The sequence below is a fragment of the Haliotis rufescens genome, unplaced genomic scaffold, assembly GCF_023055435.1.
Source record: "Haliotis rufescens isolate VD_foot unplaced genomic scaffold, xgHalRufe1.0.p SCAF_2, whole genome shotgun sequence".
NCBI lineage: Eukaryota > Metazoa > Mollusca > Gastropoda > Lepetellida > Haliotidae > Haliotis > Haliotis rufescens.
In genome coordinates this window covers 3,904,269-3,916,976 of record NW_025963890.1, presented here as the reverse complement: position 1 = coordinate 3,916,976, position 12,708 = coordinate 3,904,269, and the positions used below count along the sequence as shown (strand labels likewise).

Sequence of the window (12,708 nt, the reverse complement as noted above, 5' to 3'; positions counted from 1 at the left end):
TGTATTGATATATTTATCGACCCTACCGAACCATTTTCACAATCTCGTGTAAATCTCGACAGTGAACGAGACCTGTCATGGCTGTATGAAAGGTGAATGAAAGGGAACTAGGCTCTGACCAACTTCGAGTTTAAAGACATTTCACAACAACCACTTGTCATCTGGAAGTGATAGTATAAACTTTGATCGTATCGGCATGTAAACAGTGTCAACTGCGATTTATGACGTGCTCAAATCAGACAAAGGGTGCACATATTTTGGGGATCGCAACAACTGCACATGATGGGCTTTTTTTAATTCATCATGTTAATTACGCTAAGGATATAAAGTTTTTGAAACATTTATAAACTATGAAAGAGAATAATCTTTAAACTGATGTCTTGTTACAAATGTGAGAAGTAAAACCTTGGTACTGAACAGTTCACTTGCCACTGCCGAACAAAACCCTCAGTTTATCAAGATCTTGATGACTGACAAGTTGAATGTGAAGTTGACGTTTTAGGCCTCTGATATTTCTGCATGAGATAGCGATAAGATAAACTTTTGTCCATACCACAATTAAGCATTTGAAATATGTTGAAACAGACAAATGTTGATTTTGTAAAGTTTGAAAAGCTTGGGGAATATCCATGTAGGACCATGGCATACATTTGCAAATTGTGTTGTATGTGTGCATTTAGATTTCTAGAATACCATTTTCTTAAAAATTGTGTTTCGCAAATAAATACTTTACTGCGAATGACATTATCAAATCTTACACAAATGGTAAATTGCATGTTACAATTGAAAATATTATTCTAGATGTAGGCCTAACATTTCTTTTATGGTTGAAAACAGAATCAGCCCAGCAAGAATTATATAGGTCCTATAGTAAATGGAAAGGAAAGTCAAATGTTCATAGATCTGTGTTTGAAAATAATGCACAGTGATGTGTTTATTCCATGAAAGATTAGTAATGTGTATAAAGAATACTGTTGAGGCCTAGTCTTTTTCCAATCATAGCAATTACACTTTTTATTTTATTGAATGATCTAAAGTAAATAACTTACTCTATGGTGCATGTGAGGTGTGTCAGTGAACCAGGAAGTCCAGAACTTGACTCACCATTTTAATGATGATTTGATAGGCTGTTGTGAAAAATATTAGTTATTGGCTAAATAAGCCTTTATGATTACGAGAATGTTAGGCTTTGTTTTGTTATTTCAAGGTTAAAGCCAATATAAGGTACAGGAGTAGGATACAGCCACTGGTCTGTTAGTCCGAGACAAGTGAAAATCTAGAGGGACTCGTCATTATCTCCCTAACTGTAATTTTACATCATCCATTATTCCTGAAGTAAGCTGTGGACAAGTTGGATATGACCATTGGCATGTACCTCCTCACGAAGCAGTTAATGTTCTTTACAAGCCGGATTAAATTTTATATTGGGGGAGATAACATGTCACCTGGTTATCTTTCAAAGTGATGTCGTAATTATCTTAGTCTGATATAAGACATTTCTTGTAGCTTGAGATAATGCTGTGACTTTTGGGTTAGTCTGTAACAGATTGTGTTATTTACCAAGAAGCAATTTTTGCCAAGGTTTCCGAAAAAATGAGGTCCCCTCGGACTTGTTATTCGCAGAAGCCGCAGTTGCGAAGCTATCTTGGGGGTTTGGGTGCATGCCCCCACCCCTCCCTTAATCATACAAAAAAGAGAAAAGTTCCTTTATGTGATAAACCTACACTCACAGTGTGGTCACTGGAGCAGAAATGGAATAGGGCGATCAGAGCCTCGTAAGCTTGGGGGTTATTGGCTATTGTTTTCAAACAAACCTTCAGAACGGTCAACGGCCTTTCCCTTTAATGTACTGTCAGCAAATCAGTGTACCATATTCACCATATTAAGTGCCCTGTTGCTATAAATGCCCCATGATCAACTTATGACATGTCTGTAACGCCCTGTATAAAGTAGACACAATTTAGGACAACAGCTTCTATATTTCCTCAAAAGGCGACATTTAGGTATAGATCCTTATCCTGTTGTCAAGCAAGTTCATAAACTGTGTCTTCTTTGTCATCAGTCAACTTCTAAGTAATGCCTATCAAACTATGCCCCTGAATAATACAGAAAATTTACACGACGGTCCATATTTTCTTGTGTATGTTACACATTTTTTACATAAAATAGCAGCTTAGGAGGGGTATATAATTGCCAAGTGACTATATATTATCGAAAAGGTCAATGTTTGAACTAAGATTGTTCACTCCTGCTTGATCTCTGAAAACAAATTTAATTAATTGTGTATGGTTTTGATAGGCGCCACCATTTGTCAATTTTCCAAGCACCCAGGGTTCTTATTATGGTGAATACAGTATTTGTCAATTTTGTCATTTGTCAATTTTCTAAGCACCCAGGGTGCTTATTGCGGCAAATACAGTATTTGTTCAGCATTATCAATGAATAGAGTTAGGATATTTGCCTGTATACATTAAATGAATTTCTGGGTAACATTAAATTGCATTAATGTTGACCAACAAAAGAACATGATTTTCCAAGTTGAGGACATACTGACATGGGTGAAAATATTAACCCTGAAATGTTCCTGTTACAGATTGCCTGTCAGAGAGATTAATTTCATGTTCATTGTATCCAAGCTGCAAGTAGTCAGATAGTCGGCAAGATGGAATTCTCTGCTGCAAATGTGGAGCAGGTTGGTTCCTTCTATTCATGGAAATTCAGTGGTAGAGTACCCTCTTCTTATCTTCATGTCACATGATGCAACTCAAAGTAAAATGGTGTCAGGTCACAATAGCTGATTAGTGTTGTTGGGATTGGTAACAGCATTAAAACACTCCTTTCACCTGTCCTTTTTGTCTAAGCTGGATTACCTCAGAAGCCTTTATTATAAATATGTCATCGTATCCCAATTTCGTCACGATATGGCTGAAATATTGCCGATGTGACGTAAAGCTTTAACTCACTCACTCGTATCCCACTTACGTGGATCGATGCTCATGATGTCAATCACTGGATTGTCTGGTCCAGACTCGATTATTTATAGACTGCTGTCATATAGCTGGAATAATGTTGAGTGCGGCGTTAAACAACAAACAAATAAACCCAACATTATAAATAGCTGTAATATGTAACTATGACACACAGTACCCACTTTTGACAGGAGCATGTCACTTTTCTTCAGGGTAGCGTATCACATAGAATCAGTGAAAATGTTTTTTTCAAATCTTTCTACATATTCTGTTGAAGAAGAGGCAATCAACTTACTGGTTAGATTGTAACATTATGGGTCTTGTTAACACTTCGATTCCCTTGAGAAAAACTGAAAAATATGCAAATATTTTGTGACGTGTTTATCGTGAAGTATGACAACAAAAGTACCTACACATATGCTTAACAGTTTGAGTGCATGTATTTTACTGATACATCTGCACCAACATTAGTGAGACAATCCATTTATCATGATGATGTTCTCATAATAACATAAGACCTGTGAAGATCCGGGGTTGAATAGGTCTTCAGCTATCCATGCTTGCCGTAAAAGGCGACTATGCTTGTCTTAAGAGGCGATTAACATCATCGGGTGGTCAGGCTTGCTGATTTGGTTGATGCATTTCATCGTATCCCAATTGCGTGGATAGATGATGTCAATCACTGGTCCAGACTCGATTATTTATAGACCATCATGTAGCTGGAATATTGCTGAGTGCGGCGTTAAACAACAATTGAACAAAAACATAATATAATACTATCAAATACAAGATAAATATTCTGATAACCATCTATACCACATATGTTAAATGTAGAATATTCTATTCTATTCAGCATCCTTGGATGTTGGAAGGAAATACATTGCTGATGTTGATGTTGAAAATAAACATCCTCCATGATCGTGATAGGTGTTTTTGTTGACCGTCCCATGTGTTTATTTCTGCAGGCAGTGCAGCAGTTTTACTGCAATGCCAGTCTTCAGCATGAAGTTCACCAGTGGCTTAACTCCGCACAGATCTCGCCTGAAGCCTGGTCATTTTGTTTTGAACTGTTGGCACCAGAAAAAGTAATATATGTTACCGATTTGTTTCCTAAGCCAGAAAAGAAACAGAAAAATATTTTTTACTTATTCTGCTAAACCAGAAACAAAAGAAAAAAATGACCTTATGTGTTTGTAAACCCACAAAATAAGATATGTATTTTTATTTCTTTTAAACCATTAAAATGAAATGTAGTTATTTAACAAAGTTGATCAAATTTCAAATCCTATTTAATGTTTTTAACAGTGTCACCATTAAGTGTTTCTCCTGAAGATCCCATATCTAATTTCAGGGCCCAGAAGTTCAGTTCTTTGGTGCCAGCAGTCTTCATGCAAAAATTTCCAGATACTGGTAAGAATTAGTTTGGTTCACAGCTGAGATCCTTCTTGTCAAGACTTCAAGAAAACGATATGGTTCATAATAAAAAAAAATCAGGGCGGTGGGGTAGCCTAGTGGTTAGAGTCTTCACTTGTCACACAGAAGGCCTGGGTTTGATTCCCCACATGGGTACAATGTGTATAGCCCATTTCTGTTACTGGCATGACATTGCTGGAATATTGCTGTCGAGCAACATAAACGCCACACCCAACCACCCACACATAACTGATGGCTGTGATGTGACTGACATGGTGTTATACCAGAGCTCCAGATAAGCTGCGTATCTGCCTAAAATACGCATCAGAAATGCAGAAATACGCATTAAAATTAAATCCAAGCTTATCAAATACGCAACGAACATTACAGATACGCTACAAAAATAAAACTTGTGCATATCATCAAAATATTGTGAAGTAACCCTGCGTATTCGCTTAGCAAACCAGCAACTTAATTTGAAATTATAAACAGGCATTCCGTCAACCTTGCCAAACTCAACGATGACAGGTGCATCATGATCAGTTGCCATCACACTTTCTTATGGAAGTATCAAAGCATTCAAACCCACAGGACACCAGTTTACAAGGACTTGATGAATAGTGTTTTGAAATATTTAACTTAAATACCCACATGTGTAAAAACTAGTGGGTAACAGAAATTTGAATACCCAGATAGAATTACTGATACCCAATGATTTTAAAATGCATGGGTAAAATACCCACAACACCAAAAGCTCATCTGGAGCTCTGTATATGTTTTTTCACAGCGATGTATTTGTGATGTGAGGAGTTATTTGTGTTGTGAGTGCTGCAGCTCACCTGGTACCGTTATGTTGAAGGCATGAAGTCCCATCCAACCAATATCTCACACTGAAACAGAAGCTGTTAGAGAAGATCATACAGTTTGCTAATGGGCCCAAGATGATCCAAACAAGGCTGTGTGTTGCTGTAAGTAGACAAATCCTTTGCACTTATTTTATCAGCAAAAGTAAATCATGATTCAATAAATCTCTTGGGGAGACCGGGGTGCATTGGGACAAAATTTGTATTATCCAGTCCATGTCCCATTTGAAATGGATTCATAAAGAAATAGACACATCTTCTAATCAACACTTTAATAATGAATCACTGAACAAAAAATGTATTTAACAAACATGAAATTAACTGAAACACAGGCTGGGGTGGATTGGGACATTAACAAAGACATGGGGATAGAACTTTGGATAGATCTTGTCTGTATTTAACTAGTTCTTTTTCAGGACTCTAACTTCACAAAGAAACAACTAATTAAATATCAGAATGTAACTAACTTCACAAAGAAACAACTAATTAAATGTCAGAATGTAACTAACTTCGCAAAGAAACAACTAATTAAATGTCAGAATGTAACTAACTTCACAAAGAAACAACTAATTAAATGTCAGAATGTAACTAACTTCACAAAGAAACAACTAATTAAATGTCAGAATGTAACTAATTCTTTGACTGAAAGATATCTGCAGGTGAGCTCAATAAGCTCCACTGGAAAGTCAAGGAGACCAGTCATTGAACCTACTAGAAAAGTATCAATTGTTTGATAGGCATTACTTAGAAGTTGAGGGATGACAAGGTAGACACAATTTTATGGATTACAACTTCTTTAATACTGTAAAAAGAAATGTTTTGGCATAGATCCTTATACCGTTGCCAAGCAAGAGTGTATGAGGGTCTTAGTTCAGAATATATATAGTAGGTGGAGGATTAACAGTAGAAGATTAACAGTAACAATAATTGCATTTGAGTGGGATAACACAGGTAAGCTGTTGACAACAAGGGGATAATACTGTCACAAGACGATGGACTGAGAACACATAGGTGAAAGCCAATGGGACATGAAGCCAATTAAACAGGATAAGTGATTATTGCTTGATGATTCATAGTAGGCGGATGGGATGACATAGCCTTGATCTCTGTTGATTGATGGCTTGTGGCGGCGAATGTGGAATTGGCTTCCACCTATGTGCTCTCTGTCCATCGTGTTGTGACAGTAGTGTCCCCTTGTTGTCAACACCTTACCTGTTATCCCACTCATAATAGCTTTCATTGATATTTCAAGTTCAAGAAACAAATCCAAAGCAAATGTCAAAGTAACTACATTTTGAATTCATAATAATGATTACATGCTGGTCATTTAGAATCACATGTTTGGGGTGCATGTCCCAATGCGCCCTGACGCTACCCTTGCCATTTTTTAATGGCTGCTTGACATAACCATGTGACAAAATGAAATTCATCTCTAGGCAGAATACTTTAAGATATCACTGTTTTGAATAAAACTCATACATCAACTGAAAGATGGAACATTTTGGCATATAAAGCTTCAACAATAGGGGTCTGAATTTTACAATGAAGTGCAAATTACATTTACAGAGTTGCGTCCCTCGGGCACGACAGAAACCTATGATTGTGGGTTCGAATCCCGGTTCACCCTGATTATTATTTGAGGTTGTCAGCACCATACCCATGCTCGTGGGTTTTACCAAAGTGGTAAACGTCTGAGACCTGCATCACTTGGGGCTTTCCTCCCGCATTAAGCTGACACGCCGTGATATACCTGTAATACTGTTAAAAGCGGTGTTGAACCAACTCACTCATAAACCATCTACTAGAATTTGAGCACAGATGGGGAGGGGGGGTGTGTCATGAGTGGCACAATCATCCAAGGCTCCGTAGCTCGCCACTGTGCAGGTTGCTTTCTTTTGGCACGAGGGTTCAAATCGTAGATTTGTCCTGATTATGAGCCTTGGTTTGTCAGCACCATACTTATTTGTGTCACCAAAGTGGTAAGTGTCTATCACTCCTACCACATCAAGCTGACAACAGTGACATGCTGTGATAGGACTGAAATACTTATGATTCTCACTCACTCACTCACTCACTCACTCACTCACTCACTCACTCACTCACTCACTCACTCACTCACTCACTCACTCACTCACTCACTCACTCACTCACTCACTCACTCACTCACTCACTCACTCACTCACTCGCGCACTCACTCACTCGCGCACTCACTCGCGCTCACTTACTCGTATATGCTGATTGCCCAGAATTTGTTACCCCTGGATTCAGGGTCAATCAAGTTTGATGTTTTTGCTTTTTCAAAACCTTTTCACATGCTTTTGGGAGGTTTCTCTTGGTTGTAATGTTGAAGCTAAGTATGCCTTTTTGAAATTTATCATAACATTCCAAAAGGAGTGAGCAATGATGTGAAAAGCTTAGAATCATCCATTTTTTGTTTCCTTACTGCTTCATTTATAATTGCATATGACTGTCTTTGCCCTTCCAGCTGTCGTCGTTTATCATGCAGACAGCCCCGGAATCCTGGGCCGATCCTGTGGAGAATCTCATCACCACTTTCCAGAGGGAAGACGTCCCCAATATTTCTGTAAGCACTCTTTCTTTGCTTTGATTTTATTTAGTTGTGTACTTCAGGTTTCATTATCTTCTGCTTTTAGAGGAATTAGTTTAATAATATTGAGTGATTGATTGTTGTTTTAGGCTGTGTCAGAAATTGGATATTTTGAAAAAATATTGTCTTAAATGATTCTTGAACATGTATGTACGAAAATATTTGAATGATTAGTGTTTGTTGACTCAGTTTTCCATATTAATCCTAAAAGAGTTCTTGTGATGTATATTAAATATTTGGTACCAGCTGTAGCATTTAGCATTATTTAGTGTCTAACATGCCAAAGTTGCTGATGTTGTAATTGTTTTAAAGTGATACATATCATATCTTGCATCCTCTGCCATACCACTTGGGTATTCTCATCCTGTTTTTCAGAGTTTCCAAAGGTGCCAAATCTTGTTAGATATTCTAACAGTAATTCCTGAGGAGGTACGTTTCCTACATGTCTCCCAAAACTCCTTGGACCCACCCGTGAAGACCCAGGGTAGAATGGGTCTTCAGCAACCCATGCATGCCGTAAAGGGTGACTTTGCTTGTCGTAAAAGGCGACTAACAGGATCGGGTGGTCAGGCTCGCTGACTTGGTTGATGCATGTCATCGATGCCAATTGTGTGGATCGATGCTCATGATATTAATCACTGGATTGTCTGGTCCAGCCTCGATTATTTACAGACCACCGTCATATAGCTGGAATATTGCTGAGTGCGGCGTTATACAACAAAGCAACCAACCAACCAACCATACCTGGTATTCCTCTGTGCACACACAAGATGAGCATGATGAGGCCAGTATTCGCTGTGCAGCGTTGTGTCCCTTGGGTGTGCTGGAATCGTATGGGTTTGAATACTGATTATGATTCTTTGTTTGTCAGGACTGTTTTTGTGCTGGTGTTGTTCACCAAACTGGTAAATGTGTGTACATGCATCACCTCAGACATTCCTCCATCCTCAAGCTGACACAACGTGATATAACTGTAATAATATTCAAAGCTCTGTTGAGCTCATTTCACGTACTCACTCTAACAAAGGATTTATTAATCCTGGCATCTAAGCAATTGAACTTTGCAGAGTGATTAAGACATAAGGTTTTCCCCCCACATAAACAAACTTCTTGCATTATGTTAACTTCTTTTTCCAGCCTCAAATCCCTTCTGAAATTATTGCATTTGCCATAGCCTTTTTCATTTAGGTAATACAGACATGTCCTTTTTTTTAATGGCTGCCATAGTATTTTTATTATTCCCCCATCATATAATCAGGGGTGGGGGGTAGGGGTGTGTGTGTTGATATAGTCCTGTGTACTTGACATATACAGATACAAAGTTCCAAATCCCAATTCCATGGTATTGTTTTGATAGCTCAAAAACTACTCTTGTATATGGACAGACAGATTAAATAGAAATTCTCTCTTCTTGTTCTTGCGCATTTGTAGGGGCCAGAGGGATTTATCATTTCCTGATGACTCTTGTAAGCCAGTGATAGTTTCAGTAGTTGGTGACTAGCATATTCGGATTGTTATTTCAGTTTTTTGGGTCAAACCTGAGCCAACAGAGAAGGCTGTCCCTGAGATCAGAGTTCCAGAAAGGACTTCTACATGGTGAGTGTGCAGGGTTAAACTGGTGTGTTCACTTAGACTCTGCTCATGGCTTACTGTCACTGGAAACACATTTTTCACAAAATGTAATCAAAATTGGAAGATTGGATGTTGGGACTGTGATTGCATTTTGACATTTCACAGAAAATCATTTGCATTACACATGTATTGATGACCATTTTATCGTCAGGTCGTCTGTCCATCTGTTGGTTGTCCGTTTTCTGTTTCCGAAGCAGAACTCCTAAACCGTTGAATATTTCAAGTTGAAACTTGCTAAACAGATCAGTCTAGTGGTGACCTTGTGCCTTTTGATGATTTCATATTATTATCGTTTCTTTCCTATTACTACAGTTAATCTGTCATGTAATATGAAAGAATCAGGTGATCCTGAACTTCTTTTGAATTGTATATTATGGTAACAGCTGACTGTTGATATGGTGGAGTGTCTTTGTTGCAGTGTTGACCCTCCTGCAAGGACTGCTGACCCCCCACTCGCCCACCCAGGTGTATGCAGGTGCCCTCAAGTGTTTCTCCGGCTGGGTGGACTTCGGCATCCCCATCATCGAGAGTGAGACAATCATCCTCCAGGTGTTTCAGTCCATCCACAACCAGGAGCTGTTTGAGGTGGCAGTCGAGACTCTGTCCAGCGTCTTCTCCCACCCAGAATCATACAGGTGAGTCACATTGCCTTCATCAATGTACAGGTCACTTGTACTGGTAAGTGTGTCTCCTACATCTGGGCTCCTATTGGTGTTCTCATACAGGTGAGTGTGTCCCCCCTCTCAGAATATACAGGTCTCTTTTACAGGTAAGTGTGTCTCCTACATCTGGGCTCCTATTGGTGTTCTCATACAGGTGAGACGCGACGTTAAACCCAATTTCACCTCACCTCACCTCATACAGGTGAGTGTGTCCCCCCTCTCAGAATATACAGGTCTCTTTTACAGGTAAGTGTGTCTCCTACATCTGGGCTCCTATTGGTGTTCTCATACAGGTGAGTGTGTCCCCCCTCTCAGAATGTACAGGTCTCTTTTACAGGTAAGTGTGTCTCCTACATCTGGGCTCCTATTAGTGTTCTCATACAGGTGAGTGTGTCCCCCCTCTCAGAATATACAGGTGGGTCTCTTTTACAGGTAAGTGTGTCTCCTACATCTGGGCTCCTATTGGTGTTCTCATACAGTTGAGTGTGTCCCCCCTCTCAGAATATACAGGTCTCTTTTACAGGTAAGTGTGTCTCCTACATCTGGGCTCCTATTGGTGTTCTCATACAGGTGAGGGTGTCCCCCCTCTCAGAATATACAGGTCTCTTTTACAGGTAAGTGTGTCTCCTACATCTGGGCTCCTATTGGTGTTCTCATACAGGTGAGTGTGTCCCCCCTCTCAGAATGTACAGGTCACTTGTACAGGTAAGTGTGTCTCCTACATCTGGGCTCCTATTGGTGTTCTCATACAGGTGAGTGTGTCCCCCCTCTCAGAATGTACAGGTAAGTGTGTCTCCTACATCTGGGCTCCTATTGGTGTTCTCATACAGGTGAGTGTGTCCCCCCTCTCAGAATGCATACATATAAGCCTGTCGTCCCCATCAGGATTCTTACAGGTGATTGTGTCTCCTTTCCTCTTGAAAGATGTTGAATTTAAAGTACCTGCTTGAAGCTTTGAAAATCATCACCAAAATAGCTTTACAAGCCTAGAATTTGTATGAAATTACACATGCTTGTTAATAAAAGTATTAAAACGCACAGAAATATGTACCAAGAATGTTTGAGCGTGATTGATCACAGTGATAGATTTTTGTGCGTTAGACCATAAAGAATTCATGACAGACTTAAAGGGGCACTGATCTAATGCAATTCCCCGGGACTGGTTGTTGCCTTTGTTATTGTTTTTTCCCAGTGAGTACCCAGATGAAGAGCAGAAATCTAGACTAGTTCGCGACCTCTGCTGTGCCATTTGTAAGCGCATTAGTCATTTTTATGGGTAGTATTAAGGGAGTATGGTCGCATTGATCAACAAAATGAAATACAGTTTTCGAGATAATAAGGAAATGTAGGTATCTTTGTGGGTAGCATCGGTAATGATGACGAAGTTTTGATATGTCACTTGCTTGGTAATTTTGCGATTCTCGTTTACACTATGTTGACTTGCAACACAAAGTAAATATTTCACCTGAGCATTGCTTTTTTTATAGTGTGTATATCTTTTTACTGTCAAAATGTGTAACATATTTATTAAACGTCTAAATATTCAGTTATTTTACAAAGTGACTGAAAAACATTTCCATCTGTATTATTATGATAACGAATTCCAAACATTTTGATGCTTAATGTCATCACCAAGAGACTGAAAATGTTACGTTGAAAAGTACATTTCTATGTTGTTTGGCTTCTCATCCTACATAATAATCTGTTGTGATGTTTTTAGGCCCGTTGGATCGTCTTAATAAATTTTAGTCAATCTGGACAGATTTTTCAGTCAAAATGCCTGAAATATTTACACATTTTATAAATTGCCTGAGAGAATCACATTTTACAAGTTGACGGTTATATATACACGCTTACAAAGGAAAAGACTTGTGAAAACAACATCTATCGCGCATTGAAGAATTTCCCAAACAAGATGTAGAGGAACAAGAACGAATCGGTTCAATGCTACAGCAAATGAAGGAAAACAAAATGCAAATACCATAATTACAACCTACCAAATTTATGTGTATAAATTTTAGGCAGCTTCCTTGTTCGAGGAATGTATCCGTGAATATCCACACAAAGGAACAATATCCTACTCGTCTGCAGCTGTACAAAGAAACTTATTCGATGTCACGTGTCTCTGTAACAATCAAATATTTTAAAAGATATATATCGTTTCGGGATATTATAACCCGTGTTCGTTTCTCAACTGATCACTTAGATTGTTTCAGGTGTTTCACATAGGTGTCAAGTCTCAAGGGTCGGCTGAGAAAGCCCACGTGACAACTATTTTCATAACGTCCACGGTTCCTAAAAAATCCATTGAGTGATAGATAACAATGAGCAATCAATCAACGTATTATCAGTTAACCCTTTGAACAAAGTATGTTGTTTTTACATCGGCACTTCATGCCATGATATGAGTATTCCCTTTGTTTTAGTAAACCTAGACATGTAAACACACACTTTTGACATATCCACTGTGCAAGATAACAGTGATTAATCAATCAACGTATTTTCTGTTAATCCTTTGATGACTAGGAACGATCCGTTGAATTACAAAAAAAGTAAATCAA

General features: G+C 38.6%; 1 protein-coding gene across 2 annotated transcripts in view; it reads left to right on the top strand.

Moving 5' to 3' along the window:
• The first annotated feature begins 65 nt into the window (after positions 1-65).
• The window catches only part of LOC124114519 (importin-13-like), a 47,716-nt gene continuing 35,073 nt past the window's right edge, over positions 66-12,708 (top strand). Inside the window, exons 1-9 of one of the 2 annotated variants that reach the window (XM_048399518.1) lie at positions 66-92; positions 2,594-2,692; positions 3,935-4,054; positions 4,321-4,379; positions 5,242-5,350; positions 7,731-7,829; positions 8,229-8,282; positions 9,377-9,449; positions 9,904-10,120. In XM_048399518.1, coding sequence (XP_048255475.1) covers positions 2,663-2,692; positions 3,935-4,054; positions 4,321-4,379; positions 5,242-5,350; positions 7,731-7,829; positions 8,229-8,282; positions 9,377-9,449; positions 9,904-10,120 — 761 coding nt within the window. In that variant the 5' untranslated portion in view covers positions 66-92; positions 2,594-2,662. Of the gene's footprint in view, positions 93-934; positions 2,693-3,934; positions 4,055-4,320; positions 4,380-5,241; positions 5,351-7,730; positions 7,830-8,228; positions 8,283-9,376; positions 9,450-9,903; positions 10,121-12,708 lie in introns of those variants that run through there. The other variant, XM_048399517.1, reaches the window with a different exon arrangement.